Source organism: Phanerochaete carnosa (assembly GCF_000300595.1).
Source record: "Phanerochaete carnosa HHB-10118-sp unplaced genomic scaffold PHACAscaffold_3, whole genome shotgun sequence".
In the NCBI taxonomy this organism is placed as follows: domain Eukaryota; kingdom Fungi; phylum Basidiomycota; class Agaricomycetes; order Polyporales; family Phanerochaetaceae; genus Phanerochaete; species Phanerochaete carnosa.
This window is the reverse complement of record NW_006767630.1, coordinates 2,776,997-2,792,023: the sequence shown is the minus strand read 5'-3', so window position 1 is coordinate 2,792,023 and position 15,027 is coordinate 2,776,997. Positions and strand designations below refer to the sequence as shown.

The 15,027-nt window shown below is 54.7% G+C and overlaps 7 protein-coding genes across 7 annotated transcripts in view; 6 read left to right on the top strand and 1 right to left on the bottom strand.

Moving 5' to 3' along the window:
• The window catches only part of PHACADRAFT_182667 (uncharacterized protein), a 1,475-nt gene extending 509 nt beyond the window's left edge, over positions 1-966 (top strand). The window contains exon 2 of the mRNA XM_007393570.1: positions 21-966. Coding sequence (XP_007393632.1) covers positions 21-892 — 872 coding nt within the window. The 3' untranslated portion in view covers positions 893-966. The remainder of the gene's footprint in view (positions 1-20) is intronic.
• Positions 967-1,208: 242 nt separating this feature from the next.
• PHACADRAFT_252530 (uncharacterized protein) lies at positions 1,209-2,925 on the top strand. The gene is made up of 3 exons (XM_007393569.1): positions 1,209-1,424; positions 1,529-2,593; positions 2,658-2,925. Exon 2 carries the CDS (start codon positions 1,754-1,756, stop codon positions 2,567-2,569), a length of 816 nt encoding a protein of 271 aa, XP_007393631.1. The 5' UTR covers positions 1,209-1,424; positions 1,529-1,753; the 3' UTR covers positions 2,570-2,593; positions 2,658-2,925.
• Positions 2,926-3,014: 89 nt separating this feature from the next.
• PHACADRAFT_252528 (uncharacterized protein) lies at positions 3,015-4,423 on the top strand. The gene is made up of 6 exons (XM_007393568.1): positions 3,015-3,150; positions 3,205-3,260; positions 3,318-3,333; positions 3,465-3,634; positions 3,691-3,865; positions 3,916-4,423. Exons 1-6 carry the CDS (start codon positions 3,071-3,073, stop codon positions 4,067-4,069), a joined length of 651 nt encoding a protein of 216 aa, XP_007393630.1. The 5' UTR covers positions 3,015-3,070; the 3' UTR covers positions 4,070-4,423.
• A 559-nt stretch (positions 4,424-4,982) lies between these two features.
• PHACADRAFT_207144 (uncharacterized protein) lies at positions 4,983-6,052 on the top strand. The gene is made up of 2 exons (XM_007393567.1): positions 4,983-5,091; positions 5,143-6,052. Exons 1-2 carry the CDS (start codon positions 5,040-5,042, stop codon positions 6,012-6,014), a joined length of 924 nt encoding a protein of 307 aa, XP_007393629.1. The 5' UTR covers positions 4,983-5,039; the 3' UTR covers positions 6,015-6,052.
• A 186-nt stretch (positions 6,053-6,238) lies between these two features.
• On the top strand, positions 6,239-7,963 carry PHACADRAFT_252526 (uncharacterized protein). Its single transcript, XM_007393566.1, has 5 exons — positions 6,239-6,857; positions 6,920-6,992; positions 7,048-7,508; positions 7,570-7,829; positions 7,882-7,963. The coding sequence occupies exons 1-4, from the start codon at positions 6,366-6,368 to the stop codon at positions 7,792-7,794; spliced, it is 1,251 nt and encodes a 416-aa protein (XP_007393628.1). The 5' UTR covers positions 6,239-6,365; the 3' UTR covers positions 7,795-7,829; positions 7,882-7,963.
• A 1,247-nt stretch (positions 7,964-9,210) lies between these two features.
• PHACADRAFT_252522 (uncharacterized protein) lies at positions 9,211-14,228 on the top strand. The gene is made up of 29 exons (XM_007393565.1): positions 9,211-9,304; positions 9,360-9,442; positions 9,497-9,594; positions 9,649-9,790; positions 9,848-9,915; positions 9,971-10,028; positions 10,087-10,198; positions 10,250-10,292; positions 10,378-10,636; positions 10,691-10,840; positions 10,893-10,958; positions 11,008-11,129; positions 11,181-11,258; positions 11,310-12,017; positions 12,083-12,122; positions 12,193-12,411; positions 12,466-12,527; positions 12,580-12,617; positions 12,712-12,855; positions 12,909-13,019; positions 13,086-13,154; positions 13,217-13,279; positions 13,334-13,458; positions 13,521-13,557; positions 13,606-13,644; positions 13,703-13,798; positions 13,850-13,978; positions 14,038-14,067; positions 14,119-14,228. Exons 1-14 carry the CDS (start codon positions 9,243-9,245, stop codon positions 11,688-11,690), a joined length of 1,722 nt encoding a protein of 573 aa, XP_007393627.1. The 5' UTR covers positions 9,211-9,242; the 3' UTR covers positions 11,691-12,017; positions 12,083-12,122; positions 12,193-12,411; positions 12,466-12,527; positions 12,580-12,617; positions 12,712-12,855; positions 12,909-13,019; positions 13,086-13,154; positions 13,217-13,279; positions 13,334-13,458; positions 13,521-13,557; positions 13,606-13,644; positions 13,703-13,798; positions 13,850-13,978; positions 14,038-14,067; positions 14,119-14,228.
• Positions 14,229-14,301: 73 nt separating this feature from the next.
• Positions 14,302-14,866, bottom strand: PHACADRAFT_252521 (uncharacterized protein). Its single transcript, XM_007393564.1, has one exon. The coding sequence runs from the start codon at positions 14,695-14,697 to the stop codon at positions 14,386-14,388; it is 312 nt and encodes a 103-aa protein (XP_007393626.1). The 5' UTR covers positions 14,698-14,866; the 3' UTR covers positions 14,302-14,385.
• Between the last annotated feature and the right edge of the window lie 161 nt (positions 14,867-15,027).

Genomic DNA, 15,027 nt, shown 5'->3' with positions numbered 1-15,027 from the left:
GATACTCATCACATTCGCAGATTCCAATGTGCAGTACTCGCACACCAAAGCCACCGTCGGCCTGGGCCTCGGACTGCCGTCCGACGTGCTCACCACCAGTGTGCATGTGCATGCTGGTGTTGGCCTGGGGATCTTCATCGACAGCTGGTTCCTCGATGACGACACCCAGTCGGAGGAGCCAGCGTCGATGTCACCGGTGATGCCCTCGCCGCCGCTGCTCGCCCCGCGCCGGTCGCCTCGCAAGCCGCCGACAGAATCGCCGGGGAGCGAGTACGCACCGATGCGCACACCGTCCCCGAGCGTGCGCGGCTGTGTGAGCGACGTCGATGGCACGTTCGCGCCTTTGATGGCTGCCGCGCCGTTCTCGGGCGGTGGTGCCACGGGCGGCGCCGCCACCGGTGTCGGACTGGGCATAGACGTTCCCGGCCTCGGCGTCTCCGAGGTCGCGTCGTCCTGCAGAGAGTCTGGGCGTGCCGGTGCGACGCTGGTTGGACTGGGGCTGAGCCTGCCGTGCCTCGACGAGGCCGAGCTCGTCACCACCATCGAGCCCCAGTCGACCCACGCAGCCGGCGTCGCTGTCGACCTCTCGTTCCTCGAGGACGATGCAGACTCCTCCTCCTCCTCGTCGGAGGTCGAGGGCTCCCTGCCGTCGCCTTGGTCGCATCCTGCTTCACCTGTGCTCGTCTCGTGTGTCATAGAGACGGTGCACCCGAAGCCAGCGCGGGCGTATGGCGGGGTGGGCTTTGCGTTGGATGGCGAGATTGACGGTGAATACCAGAGTGACCCTGACGGGGACTCGGTCCATCATGGTTCACCGTGTGAGGAGCCCACACTGGGATTTGACTCGCCGTTCTGGGCGACGTATGCGTCTGCACTTCAGGGGGCCTACTAGCTTTATCTGTGGGTGTATTTATTGTCGGCTGGTCCGACTTCCTATCATTACACATACAATTATACTTGAAATTATGCCAATGGAGTCGCTATACCTACGTTTGATCCTGGGTTCGGAGCGCCAGCGCCATGGGGGCGCGCTCATCGATGCAGACGTCCCGTAACTTAAGGCCTTAAGGTTCCAGAGTAAATGGGTTGCTATTTCCAAACTCTGCGCGCCATCGATGATAGCTCATATATCCCAATATCCGACAGTCCCGGATAGCAGCAAACAGAGAGCGTGTAACGAATGAGGCAGAATGTCTCAGCGGTACGTACGGGATGCGGAGGTCTATCTATCTACACGAGGCAGTCCCTAGGTACTGGTGCCGAGCCAGGCGAACGGAATGAATTGCACCTGACTGCACCGGCGTACCACAAGGGATAACGAGTGTACACGAGGCGGGATACTCTCATGGCCTGGACCAGATCAGATAGTATATAGCGCACCAGGGGCCACAGATGCGTTCGAGCTGTTCAAGGTCGCCAGGTTCCTGCAAGTCGTTGACATTAGCACAGCCAAGAGGAGAAGAGCATCACCAAGATGGATTCGCGCAGACGAAGCGGCTCACAGTCGCACACTAAATCGAGTACGTACCACGAAATTCGCCCACGGGTGTGGTCGCAGCGGAAGCTATGCTGGAGGTGCATCTCACGGTACCGCCGGCACAAGAGCCCATCGCACGATGTCGACTCCGACGGCACCCCATCACCCGACAGGCCACATTTTTCCTTTCGCTCACGTCCTGTCTCCCGGTCCCGCTCAAGGTCGCGCGATCGAGGCAGGCGCGAGTCAGAGTCTGAGGATCCAATTCCGGACTCAATGCAGCTGCTCACATGGAACGTCGACGCCATGGCGGACGGTTGCCAAGACCGCATCGTGACGATCCTCACGTACGCCCAGCACAAGCTATTCAAGTGTCCAAACGGCGAGCAGCCCGAGCCGTGCTGCATTCTCCTGCAGGAGGTCCGGCAGGACGCGCTTCCTGCCATCCTCGACCACAAGTGGGTGCGCGACCACTTTGTGGTCTGTCCGACGAAGGCCGAGCACTGGCCGGGAGGTGTAGGGTATGGGAACGTGACGCTCGTCGCGCGCACCATCCCCGTGGTGGGCGCCTGGATCATGGAGTACGGCTATTCTGCCATGAAGCGCCACGCATTGATTGTCGACGTCCGCTTAAGCTCCCACGCGTTGTCCGAGGGTGCTGCGGGTGGGGAGGAACGCGAACTGATGCTGCGGATTGCGAACGTGCACCTCGAGTCGCTGACGCAAGGGGCGTCGTTCCGCCCGTGGCAGCTGCGAGACGCCGTTGACTCGCTAACGGGGGGAGCCGTGGATGGGGGCATAGTCGCAGGCGACATGAACGCGATCACGGCACAAGACTGGGGCCTGCCTGCGTGGGCAGGCTTGGCGGACGCGTGGCGGGGTCCTGAAGACGGCAGGGGAAACACATGGGGTTACCAGCCGCCGACGAAGGAGTTTCTGCCCGGAAGGCTGGACAAGATACTGTATTTGCCCAATGGCGAGATCGAGGTGGACACACCTGGGAGAGTTGGGGTCGGAGCGAAGACGGCTGGTGGACAGTGGGCCAGTGATCACTTTGGACTGTTGGCCACCGTTCGCTGCGCGCTGCGTTGAGACGCCACACTAGGCCTATACTTAGTGCGTGCTTACTGTATAACGACTAGTCATGATAGCGAACGGGTGTTGTTTGACTCACTGGTAGCTCTACGCGTAGGAAATTGGTACTTGGCTGCTACCGCGTAGACCATCATGATATACCCGTCACGAGGCCTCGGTTTTCATTCAAAGTTCAGATAGGAGAGATGGCCCCGTGCGATTGTTACTGGGCTGGGCGGGCGTCGGAATGCGCTAGGAGGGGCGGACCAGCGGCTGGCCATCGTCGCCAGCGTCACCCACGGCGAGCTCGAGGATGCGCTGCCGTGACCTGTCTGACCAATGTGTCGCAATCTGCTGATGGACGATTCTCGAAGCCGCTCTGTTACGTAACGGCGCTTATTGTCACACTTGCCGAACTCCGGCGCTATAAGAACTGGTTGGTGCTCCTGTTTTCTCCCAGGCTCGTTGCTTTTCATCCATCTGTGCTCGTCGTCCCTTCCACCGCCCCTCCCCCACGCCATGAAGAACGTTCTCCTCGCCCTCATCACCGTCGCCGTCTCTACCGGCTTTGCGGCTGCGCAGTTCCAGGTTAACACTCCGTATGTCGCTCATGCGTGTCCCTTGCCCGGCTTCCTCACCTCGTTCTTGCTTAGCAACAACGTCCTTGAGTGTGTCCCGACTCAAATCACATGGACTGCTGGTGGAACTGGTGAGCCCTCTTTAGCATTCGGCCGGCCACCCGTCGACTGACTGTCATTCTTTTAAGCCCCCTATGTTCTGGTACGTTATCTGCCACAGGGTTAGAGATTATGACATCATTCTGTGCTCACACGTAACTACGCGTTATGATATATAGCTGTAAGTTTGCGGTGCTTGCCTGTATCAGTCACGATTGGGCTCACAATATCTGCAGGGTCAATGCAAACGATGCGAACGGCGCCGTTCTTGAACAGTTTTCGGGCATCAACCAGACCTCATTCACATGGACGACCGACATTCCTTCCGGTCAAGCCGTCGGGTTCAACGTCCGCGATGCCACCGGTACCAATGAGCAATCTGCTGCTGTTACTATCCTGCCTGGCAGTATGTGTTTCACGTTCTCCCATGTAGAACAGCTTTTTCTGAAGAGTGCTCTATAGCTTCTACCAGTTGCATCACAAGTGCTGGAGCCTCGGCTACCCCTACTTCGGCGGCCTCTACCGGTGGATCCACCTCTGGTGGCGTTCCTAGCACTGCCAGCACCTCTGGATTGTCTGCTTCAAACTCTGCTGGCAGCGGCACCGGATCCGCGTCCTCCCCTCTCTCGACTGCTCCGTAAGTACTTTTTGCAAATGATGGGTTTTTGTGTAGCTAATGGTCTACAGCTCGTCCAGTGGCTCCAGCGGTTCCAGCGGTACCTCTTCCGCCTCCGGCTCTAGCCCGTCCACGACCGGCGGCAGCAATGGCGCTCTGGGTAATAGTGTTGCCATTGGGGCTGTTGGATTCATCGGTGCCGCCGTCGCTGCCATCATGGCGTGAGCTGTTATTCCCCCGGTTGCATCGATAGAAAATGTCGATCGTCATTTGGCTCGATCGAGTCGGGTCGTGCCGCTTCTATCCGTACGGACAATACGGACACAGTACTTTCCAGCCATGCGTAGTGGCAATCTCACTCCGACCGCTCTTTGCCTCAAGTAGTCTCTGTTGTAATACCCCCTTCTTCACTCTTGTTGTCAGATTGACCCTCCGCCTATGTTTGTCATATACAGACTGTAATATTCCCTTTAGTCTCCTTCGAATTAGTGATCTACATACCATTGTGATTCTCGTTTCTTGTGATAGATTCTCCGATCTACGTATACAGTGGCTTCTCGTTCCGGCCAGTGAGGGAAATCAAAGTCAATATACGAACCCAGAAAGATCCCTCTTCCACGCACAAACCTTCACCGGCAGATCACTCGCCGAAATTTTCAATTTGTGGAGCTGTCGCAAGACGAAGGCATGCAAATGAAACACCTACCTTCTGGATTCCTCGCGAGGTCCCATGCTTGCCACATGGTTATCTATAAACACCGGAGATAATAATTTTGATGAGCGCCCGCGGATTGCGGAGGTCGATCATCCCGATGAGCACCCCCGCCCACTTCCAAATACCCGCACATCCCGACCCCCTTGCTCTCGCTTCCGACGTTTCACATCCCGGATGTCCTCTCAACGGCGACGGCGCAGAGTATGTAACCTCTGTAGTTGTCTTGCGCCTGCCTTTGCGGGACAAACCGTCGGCGGAACGTCCTACAGCGGCGCCCACCGACAAACAAACGAGCGCAACAGGTCGTTCCGCCACTTGTTGTGCTCGTCAACAAGACCAACGTCAAGAAATCCATAAATCCATCGCAGGGAGCGAGAGAACCTCAGAACATCTTCAACTCGTCTACCCATCATCTTTGCTGGTCAAAGATACCTTCTGCGACATTACAGTTAATTCTTTCTTATTCGCATTCTTAACACTATGACTGTCTACTCTTCTCACTTCTTCCCCACTTCGCCCGCTGGCTCTGGTAGTAAGTCGTCATCTAACCTCAGGCTTCCGTCGATACTCATCACATTCGCAGATTCCAATGTGCAGTACTCGCACACCAAAGCCACCGTCGGCCTGGGCCTCGGACTGCCGTCCGACGTGCTCACCACCAGTGTGCATGTGCATGCTGGTGTTGGCCTGGGGATCTTCATCGACAGCTGGTTCCTCGATGACGACACCCAGTCGGAGGAGCCAGCGTCGATGTCACCGGTGATGCCCTCGCCGCCGCTGCTCGCCCCGCGCCGGTCGCCTCGCAAGCCGCCGACAGAATCGCCGGGGAGCGAGTACGCACCGATGCGCACACCGTCCCCGAGCGTGCGCGGCTGTGTGAGCGACGTCGATGGCACGTTCGCGCCTTTGATGGCTGCCGCGCCGTTCTCGGGCGGTGGTGCCACGGGCGGCGCCGCCACCGGTGTCGGACTGGGCATAGACGTTCCCGGCCTCGGCGTCTCCGAGGTCGCGTCGTCCTGCAGAGAGTCTGGGCGTGCCGGTGCGACGCTGGTTGGACTGGGGCTGAGCCTGCCGTGCCTCGACGAGGCCGAGCTCGTCACCACCATCGAGCCCCAGTCGACCCACGCAGCCGGCGTCGCTGTCGACCTCTCGTTCCTCGAGGACGATGCAGACTCCTCCTCCTCCTCGTCGGAGGTCGAGGGCTCCCTGCCGTCGCCTTGGTCGCATCCTGCTTCACCTGTGCTCGTCTCGTGTGTCATAGAGACGGTGCACCCGAAGCCAGCGCGGGCGTATGGCGGGGTGGGCTTTGCGTTGGATGGCGAGATTGACGGTGAATACCAGAGTGACCCTGACGGGGACTCGGTCCATCATGGTTCACCGTGTGAGGAGCCCACACTGGGATTTGACTCGCCGTTCTGGGCGACGTATGCGTCTGCACTTCAGGGGGCCTACTAGCTTTATCTGTGGGTGTATTTATTGTCGGCTGGTCCGACACCCAATCCTGACTGGCCTTCGTCCTGTTACCCGCGTGATTTCCGCCACTGTCCAGTCAGACTCCTAAGGTCAATCAATTTCGTCATCTCACTGTACGAAATCTAATCCTATCTAGAGCACTGATCTTGGCAATAATTTCCGCTTGCACTTCGCGCTTCGAGCAGATAGGTTTACTCAGCCTGTTACTCAGCCTTCTCGTCCTTTCTGACTCCTTACGGGCCCGACGTCCTTCAAAAGCCATCCCTCAGCCTTTGGAGACTACACAGACACCACCCTTTACCCGCACGCATATATCCACCGATAAACACTCCCATGGAGCCTGAGCATGCGGAGAATGAGCATGCCGAGGAGATCGACGAGGACGAGCAGTTTATTAATGAGGAGGAGGTTTACCTCGAAGTCGCCGATGATGGCGATAACCTGATGGACGAAGACGAGGGCGACGGCCAAGAAGGAGGCGAACACGAGATGAGCGACGAGATCGTGTACGAGGACAACTCGATACAGCACTTCCCGAAGCATGGCAAGAGTGTCTTCGCTGTTACAGCACATCCCACTGCGCCTATCGCTACCTCGGGAGGCGAAGATGATCTAGGATACATCTGGGACTATACCACTGGCGAGGAGATCGTAAAGTTGACGGGACACACGGATAGTGTCACCAGCACTGCGTTCAGCGCGGACGGAGAGTTTGTCGCAACTGGCGGTATGGATGGCAAGGTCAGGATATGGAGACGGAGAGGCAAGGAGGATTACAAGACATGGGAATTCTTGACGGAGCTGCAAGGTCCTGATGAGGTCATGGTAAGCTTCCAGTCCTCATCCGTACCGCCCTACAGCTGATAACTTGTTGATGGTCTTGCTAGTGGATAAAATGGCATCCTAAGGGTGCAGTGCTGCTTGTTGGTGGTAACGATGGCACCGTATGGCTTTGGCAATGCAAGTCACTTCGCTGCAACAAGCTTCGAGTGGCATGAGCTGACCTGTCCCTCAGTGCCCTCAGGAACTACTATGCAAGTGTTCGCAGGCCACACTGCCTCCGTTACCTGCGGAGACTTTACTCCAGATGGCAAGCGCATTGTCACAGCCGACGAGGACGGAAATTTCATGTTCTGGGATCCGAGAAATCCGACTCCAGTCTTCAAGCTCACCCCCGCGGATGCTCGCTTCGACCTTGGTCCCATCACTGCGCTTGCTGTCAATCCCGCATCGACGCTGGCCGTGGTCGGCGGTGCTTCAGGAGGTGTCCGTGTCGTCGGCTTGAACAAAGGCGATATCATTGGTGCACTCGGCGGCCACAAGGAGGATGACAGTGTTGAAGCCATAATCTTTGTGGACTTGACTGGCGCAGGTCAGGTCGGTACCGGTGGTGTTTGTGTAACAGGTGCCGCGGACGGCAAGGCGTGTATCTGGGACCTAAGCACAATGCGTCTTCGTGCAACCATGGAACATGAGGTCGGTGATACTTGCGCGTCTGCTTTTATTGCTCTATCTAACACTCCTCTTTCGTTGTTAGGATGTGGTCACGGCACTGCTGAGCTTCCCGCACCCGAAGTCACACATGATACTGTCCGCTTCTGCAGACAAGACTCTGAAGACATGGGATGCGAGGACGGGCACGCTCGTCAGGGAACATAAAGGACATCACGGCCCGGTTCTAGCCGCCTCACTGGGCCAGCAAGGCCAGGTCGTTGTCACGGGAGGGGACGACGGTGTCTGCTTAGTGTTTACCACAGAATAGAATTAAACGCTATAAATGGATCCTAATGGCTAATGGTCAGTATTTCTGCCTACTCTCGCGCGGCAGTTGTTGAATTCATGCGTATAGACACCGTTCTGCTTGTATACCTTTATCCATCATTTATCAAGAGGCATCGTAATGCGGCACTATTCTTCTTCTTCTTCTTCTTCTTTAGCACCTGCGTCAGATTTGTGCCGATACTTGCCACCGGAGCAAGTCAACGTTCTCCGTTTCACGTCTCGTGCGTCAGCCTATTATTCAGACTTGCATGCATTAAGCGAGGTCGTTCCCAGTCGGGCCACTCTCTTGAGAAGCGGCACTGTCGGTGTTGGGCATTCCCGGTCGTTGATAATCAGTTCGTCCGCAAAACATGTCGAGGCCCGGATCTGATAGGGGGTGCATTGAGTGCTCTTAGCCACACACCAGTCGAGAGTCGTGTGACATCCGTCGCCGTACCATCGCCTCGGGACGCAGCCTCGTCTCCTTGGAGGTTGAACGTTTGAACAGCGAGTCGGAGCCTCATGAAGTCTAATTTCGGCCTATCAGTTGAAGCGCCCGAGACAATCTGATCAAAGTCACGGGAACCCGCCACAGCACGCACCATCGCCTCGGACTCACTAAACGCGAATGGTCTTGTGAAAATATCATACCGGGTATGTCGCATCCTTCCACCGGACTTGCCTACTCAGGCCGCTACTTTCATTGGGCATGTCACGACTCTCGGATTTTTGGGATCTGATAGAGTTGGACGGCCATGCCAACAGCAAAGATGATATGAGTTCGAACTAGATGAGTGCGAGACAACCATCATAGAGGCAACTGAGCTTACCATCATTTCAGGAACGGCTACTTACGCCCAAGATTCGAGCGCAATTGATTAGCTAAGTATTGCTGTGGCCACAGCTGTTTCCCCAAGGCTAGCCGGTCGAGATTGAAATGCGAGACGACCGGTAATAGGTCAGAGGGAACGGAACTTGCTGGCTCTCTACTCCACATTCAGGCGAGCCTTTGGCTCTGTGACCTGTGGGGAGGAGCAGCACAGAACGAGTTTAGTCAATATACCGAACAGCAACTTCCGCCTGTGAAAACCTTGAGCGAGAATTCGCCGAAGTTGCCAATCAGAACACCTGAGACATGTTTCCTAGGCCAAGGGAGTGCCAAGGGGCCCGATGGCTCGCCCATGCTCGCCCGCTGTTCACCCGCGTGGATAATCTCAGCTGAGTGAGTGCTCGTCTGCGTGTGACTGCGCCCGTGGCTAAATTGGCCTTTGATTTGACTTCCTTCCCCGCAGTACCCCAGATTTCTTCGCGGAATAACCGTTTGAATGTCCCCTCAGCAATAAAATACATATAGGACGCGCTCCTCTCTCTGCACTCTCTGGATGCTTCTTCTCGACCCCTAGCGCGTTCATTGAGTGTCGACACAAACCATACGTGGTTCCCATCCCCATGCCGGTACCAGAGTGGACGATCGTGGACTTCATTCACAGAGGGCCATGGTGGACGGATCGAGGTATGGTGCATACAGGTTGCTCCCGTACTCTGCACACCAAACACACTACTGGCAGGCATAAGATATCTAAACCTCTACCTCATTCTACCACTTCTGACTGCCCCGATCAACGGTTTTGACTCGTCTTTGGTCAACGGTACGTGACTTTGGACCTAACCACGCCCACAGCTTGCTGAATGAACTCATGCAGGGCTTCAGATCCTCCCGGCATGGCAACAATACTTCGACAATCCGGATGGTAAAGTGCTCGGTCTAATCAGCGCAATGCAGGTCATCGGTTCGATAGCAGTAAGTTTTTCCTCGTGTTTCACTCTCCTTCTACCCATTTACGGTATCCGCTAGGCACTGCCAATAACGCCATACATTTCAGACAACATCGGACGACGCCTGACTCTGTTCATCGGCTCGTGTATCATGTTTGCAGGAGCGATGGTGCAGGCCACTGCCAGGAGTATCGGCGCCTTCATCGGCGCGCGAGGCATGAGTGAATTTCTACCCCTATCACTCTCCGTCGAGCTTCCTTCATTCTTTTCTCTTCTAGTTGGTTTCGGCCTCTCTTTCGGTCTCAATGCAGCACCCCTGTTAATCACGGAACTCGCCTATCCAACGCAGGTACGCCAGCGACCCTCGTTTACCAAGTAACCACTCTGACTTCGCGTATCATCAGCGCGGCAAGCTCACATCGAGCTACAACGCGTCGTGGTATGTTGGCAGCATCATATGTAAGGACATCCCACGCGTGAACTTTTCTTCCTGACATGTTGAACCGCAAAATGAAAGCCGCGTGGGCCGTCTTCGGGGCGTACAACGGGGCAGCAGACTCAAATTGGTCATGGCGGATACCCACACTCGTGCAAGCCCTCGCTCCTCTCTTGCAGCTTCTACTTGTCTGGTATAATACCTTTCCCGTGGTCACGCGCGGCTCAACTGATGCCTGCCGTAGGTTCATACCTGAAAGTCCGCGGTTCTTGATTGCGAAGGGCAGGGTGCGTTCCTGCGTTCTAACGTTCCTACTCTATTCCGCTACTACACACGACTGTTGCTTACGGTAATTTCATAACTATATTGCAGGAATCAGAGGCGGCCCGCGTCCTGGCGCGCTTCCACGCCAACGGCGGCAGCACACGCGATCCACTCGTCGTCTTCGAGATGGCGCAAATCCGGCACGCACTGAAACTCGAGCGGCAGGTGGCAAAGGAGATTACCTGGAGCACGCTCTTCACGACTCCTGGTAATCGTAAGCGGATGCGCATCATCGTTGCGCTCGCGGTGTTCTCGCAGTGGAGCGGTAATGGCCTTGTTTCGTATTACATTAACCTCATCTTGGAGGGTGCGTCACATATGCTGTTGTTCAGTTGCATCACAGATACTAATGTCTCCCCAGGTGTTGGCTTCACGCAACCAAGTACGAAGGCCGCCATCAATGGTGGTCTGCAGATTTGGAATCTCGCTGCTGCCATGACCGGTGCCTTCTTGATCGACCGTCTCGGACGGAGGACTCTCTTCATCATTTCTAACGTTGGCATGCTTTTCAGTACGCACTGTCTTTACACCATACGTGTGCATTAATCAAAGGGAGAGGGCAGGTTTCGTGCTGTGGACTGTGACCACCGCTCTTTTTAACGAATTCCACAACCAGTCCGCAGCGAAGGGTTTGTCCTTCACCAAGTATGCAGACGATTAAAACTGACGCCTCGACAGCAACTCTTCCATTCATTTTCCTTTTCTATCTGTTCTATGATCTAGCATACACTCCAATGCTTATTGCATATACCTTGGAAATTTTACCTTTCAACATTCGGGCCAAAGGCTTCGCTGTGATGGTGAGCCTCACCTCCCAATCCCGCTGTCGACGATCAACTAAACATTCCCAGAACTTTGTTGTATCCCTCACCTTGGCCTTCAACCAATTCGTCAATCCGTGGGCCCTGGACGCTATCCATTGGAAATACGTGCGTCACCCTTATGCGAGCACCCCACTTCTAAACTGACATAACCCGCAGTATCTTGTGTACTGCGGCTGGCTCGTCATAGAGCTTGCCTTCGTCATGACGTACATCGTCGAGACACGGGGTCGCACGCTCGAAGAAACTGCCGTGCTATTTGACGGCGAGCAGCCTGCGCAGGACCTCGCCGCCACGGGCGGCGAGGCCGCGACAGGTGTCGGTGACGAGCCCGCACGGGCGAGCACCGACTCGAGGGTCCTCCCACACGAAGGTGCCCACGTAGAGAAGGCAGAGGTCGGCAAGTTCCTCGAGCTGCGCGCCATGAGTGTGAACGGGAGCAGCGCGGACGAGCTCTCCGTGCACGGCCCGCCGATGGACTCGGAGGCGCGCGACGAGCGGCAGCTGTACCGCATCGACGAGCAGGTGAGCGATGTGTAGGGTTTGTTGTTGCAGTGCGGATGTATTAGCAGTATGTAGCCTATCTTGCGCTCTATGGGTGTGTAACCATACGTGGAACAAAACAAACAATACGACGAATTGTGCAGAATTAATGGACGAACAGGACGAAATTGGAAGAGTGCATCCCGAAGTCTGTACGAGTATCTAAGACGACAGGGGTGATTGTAACTAGTTAGGCAGGGGGGTAGGGACCCACACCTCGAGTCCGCCGCGCGGACAGGAAAAGGCGCCCCATCCGTGTACATCAACCTCGACCGTGGCAGTACGTCCCTCAAAGACCGATCGATAGGCCTTGCGTATGTGCCTCTACGGATCCACAGCCCCGGGTCAGCCACAGCAGGAACAGGAAAACGAAAAATTTAGCTGCTGACCTTTCCGACGTTCATGCGAATGATGTGCGAGGAGTCGCCTCTATAAAGTCCGACGAAGATCGATAGACATTTAGGCTGTATACCCAATTGCACAAAGACAGACCACTCACGAGGGGTTCTCTGCGGCATTGCTGACGAGAACGACGCAGCCTTCCGGGTGCGATGAGTCGCCCTCGCGCACGAAGCCGATGAGATTCTGCTCCTCGAAATAATCGCGCTGGGTACCATACGCGAACTTCTTCCGCGCATATAGTAGGGTCTTCAGTCCAGTGGAGATCTTGTCGTCATAGCATTCCTTGTTGGGGTAGAGATCTCCGTAGAAAGTGCACCTAGTAGATGGGCTTAGCCAGGGACATAAGCATGGCGAACTAAACTAAGCTTACGGATGGCCCTCCTTCCGGAGAAGAATCAGAGCGTACGCTTGAAGCTTGAAACTACTATACACCTATACTTCCTCGTCAGAAAACTTCTCTTTAGCGATCAAATCACTGTCTTACCCAGCTTTCAAGTGACTGTCCAATTTGCTGGAATCGGTCATCAGCTATTCACCTCACTACAATCTTTCCCAACAAGACATACCGTGCTACAAACCCGTCAGTAATGGACGAATAATGAGAGGGAGAGACGCACTCATGGTTGTCAACGAAAGTGACGGCATCCATAGGTCGGCATTGTACGACTGTGTTATCGAGAATTTTGCGGAGATCGTAGCTGGACCCTTCCTTGCTAGCGTTATGAAAATTGTAGTGCAGCGGGACATCGAAGAACGATAGCTGCGCACATGCTCTTTAGACGCAACACTCAGCAGAGCGCCGTAGGGACTTACCAAGCCTTCAAACGTGCGGATATATGGCTTAATCTTGTCAACCTCTCCCGACCAATACTCCGCCACGGCGAACAGGTTCTGTCGTCCCGGCAGCTTACGAGCTGATTTCAGCTATGACATCCGGAAAATGTATTAGCTCCCTTTTGAGTGCACAGTAGGTCCGTAATTTCAACTCACAAATTCTAACAGGAATGTCCGGTCCATGTGTTTAATGGCGTCGAGTCGGAAACCCTGACCTTCGGTTGTCTAAAAAAAGGAGACGTCAGATGGCGGGAATCTGAAGTTTCATCTATACGCTTCGAACGTACCTCGAGGACCCACTTTCCCCAAGCTAGCAGGTCTTCGCGAACAGCGGGGTGTCTGTGATCAATCTGGAACGAGCTTCATAAAAGAGGCCATCGGGACAATTCCAGACGTAAACGTACGTCAACTCCAAGAAGATAATCATAGTTTCCGAACTCTTTGTCTACGTGGGGTGACCAGCCTTTGTGCTTGTCGCTAACAATACGGTAGATGGCGTTGGTTTTGGTGCGCTGGTCCCAGTCTATGCCTGCGAGATAAATCGAATTTAGTCGCACATTACGTTAGTCAACAGCAAACAAATAAACGCACCAGTGAAGTGCTCATGAGTCCACTTAAGCTCACTATACTGCGCACAATCAGTAAAATACGCTCGCCAAGTTTACTTCACATTTACCTTTCCAGCTCGACCTGTGAAATCAAATGCAGTCCAACCCTGCGCGAAGATTTGTCTAAGCACGATTTCAAGCGGGCTGATCGTTACCCAAGCATACCTCTATTTCTTGTACGGGACCAGCCTCCTTCGTCCGGTCGTGCGCCTCCACCTGGACAGCTTTGAAGGTCTCCGGTCTATCAGCGCCAAGTTTATGCTGTTTAAAATTAGTACCAATAACACAAAACGCGTGCGATGTTCAGCTTACGTTAAGGACAGCGTCAACAAGGACATCTATTCCGTGAGCTTTGGCCACTGCAACAGCCTGGACAAGCTCCTCTTTGGTGCCCCATCGCGTGGCAACGGTACCCTTCTGATCAAACTCTCCGAGATCCCACTATGAACATGAAGTGCGGATGAATTACATGCTCCGTATGTGCCAGTAGCGCGACACACCAGATCATAAGCGTCGTATCCTTGGCCTTCCTGTGTGAAGCATTTAATAAGCACTTACCGGTAATGTCAAAAGCTACTCACCTTTCGCATGGCTTTATTGGGCGGGGGTAACCAGACCTGAGTGATGCCGAGCTCAGCTAAAACGGGCACTTCTGTCTCAAAATGCCTCCACCAGCTCATTTCTGGATGTTTACACTCCCAAGTGAAGAATTGCATCTAAAACACACCAGGTAATCACTTCTCCGCTAGCGGGCATGGCGGAAAGTCGAGAGCTCACCATCAGAGGATTGTCAGGGTGTCCTGGAAGACCTCGGCGCATGTTGATCAGGGAGGGCGGTGGGTATGGCTCTAATAAATCTTTGAGCCATGCCCGAAGGAAATCGAGGATGAAGGTCGCCATAGCACCACTGGAACGATAGGCGTAGAGGAAAAGATCAAGTCCGCAGCGCTCAACGCTGCACGCTGTCGTTTCATGACAGGCCAACGTTTCTTGACCGCTGCTCTACTCACATTCGGCAGATCACGACCGCGAACAGCGGAGTTTCGTTTTTTTGATGGCCGGCACCGTAGTCGTATAAAGAACGCTTCCAGCGCCAGCCGCCCTTCACCGTTGCGACCACCTGCTTTGCTGCGCCTTTTGGTCAGCGTTTTGCTTGACATGGAGGCGTGTGTAAACGCTTCTTCACTTTTTTAAGGTGGTTACGAGTAGAAAGCCAACTTAATCGCTCTGTTCACGCTATCACACTACGGAGAATGGAGTTTCATGCTTAGGCGACAATTTGTGCTTTGTAGCTTCAAAGTTGCTCTTACCTACGTACCAATAACAACATGGATTCTACTTCTTTGGTTTAGAGCAATTCCTTAGAGTTGTTACTACTGGCTTGGATGGTCCAAAGGCCGTGAAAACGTTGCTGGTTGTAAGGACGAGGATTTTTGTAGCACGGCGCCACAAAGCCGGAAGATAAACAGGCCCAAACAACACGTCGGGAC

Coding starts and splice junctions, on each gene's coding strand:
- PHACADRAFT_252528 (XM_007393568.1), top strand. CDS start 3,071: ATGAAGAACGTTCTCCTCGCCCTCATCACCGTCGCCGTCTCTACCGGC. Junction 3,151..3,204: donor CAGTTCCAGGTTAACACTCC/GTATGTCGCTCA, acceptor GTTCTTGCTTAG/CAACAACGTCCTTGAGTGTG. Junction 3,635..3,690: donor TGTTACTATCCTGCCTGGCA/GTATGTGTTTCA, acceptor AGTGCTCTATAG/CTTCTACCAGTTGCATCACA.
- PHACADRAFT_252522 (XM_007393565.1), top strand. CDS start 9,243: ATGCCGGTACCAGAGTGGACGATCGTGGACTTCATTCACAGAGGGCCA. Junction 9,791..9,847: donor CATCGGCGCGCGAGGCATGA/GTGAATTTCTAC, acceptor TTTCTCTTCTAG/TTGGTTTCGGCCTCTCTTTC. Junction 11,130..11,180: donor CCAAAGGCTTCGCTGTGATG/GTGAGCCTCACC, acceptor AAACATTCCCAG/AACTTTGTTGTATCCCTCAC.
- PHACADRAFT_252526 (XM_007393566.1), top strand. CDS start 6,366: ATGGAGCCTGAGCATGCGGAGAATGAGCATGCCGAGGAGATCGACGAG. Junction 6,858..6,919: donor AAGGTCCTGATGAGGTCATG/GTAAGCTTCCAG, acceptor TGGTCTTGCTAG/TGGATAAAATGGCATCCTAA. Junction 6,993..7,047: donor CACCGTATGGCTTTGGCAAT/GCAAGTCACTTC, acceptor CCTGTCCCTCAG/TGCCCTCAGGAACTACTATG.
- PHACADRAFT_252521 (XM_007393564.1), bottom strand. CDS start 14,697: ATGTCAAGCAAAACGCTGACCAAAAGGCGCAGCAAAGCAGGTGGTCGC.
- PHACADRAFT_207144 (XM_007393567.1), top strand. CDS start 5,040: ATGACTGTCTACTCTTCTCACTTCTTCCCCACTTCGCCCGCTGGCTCT. Junction 5,092..5,142: donor TTCGCCCGCTGGCTCTGGTA/GTAAGTCGTCAT, acceptor TCACATTCGCAG/ATTCCAATGTGCAGTACTCG.
- PHACADRAFT_252530 (XM_007393569.1), top strand. CDS start 1,754: ATGCAGCTGCTCACATGGAACGTCGACGCCATGGCGGACGGTTGCCAA.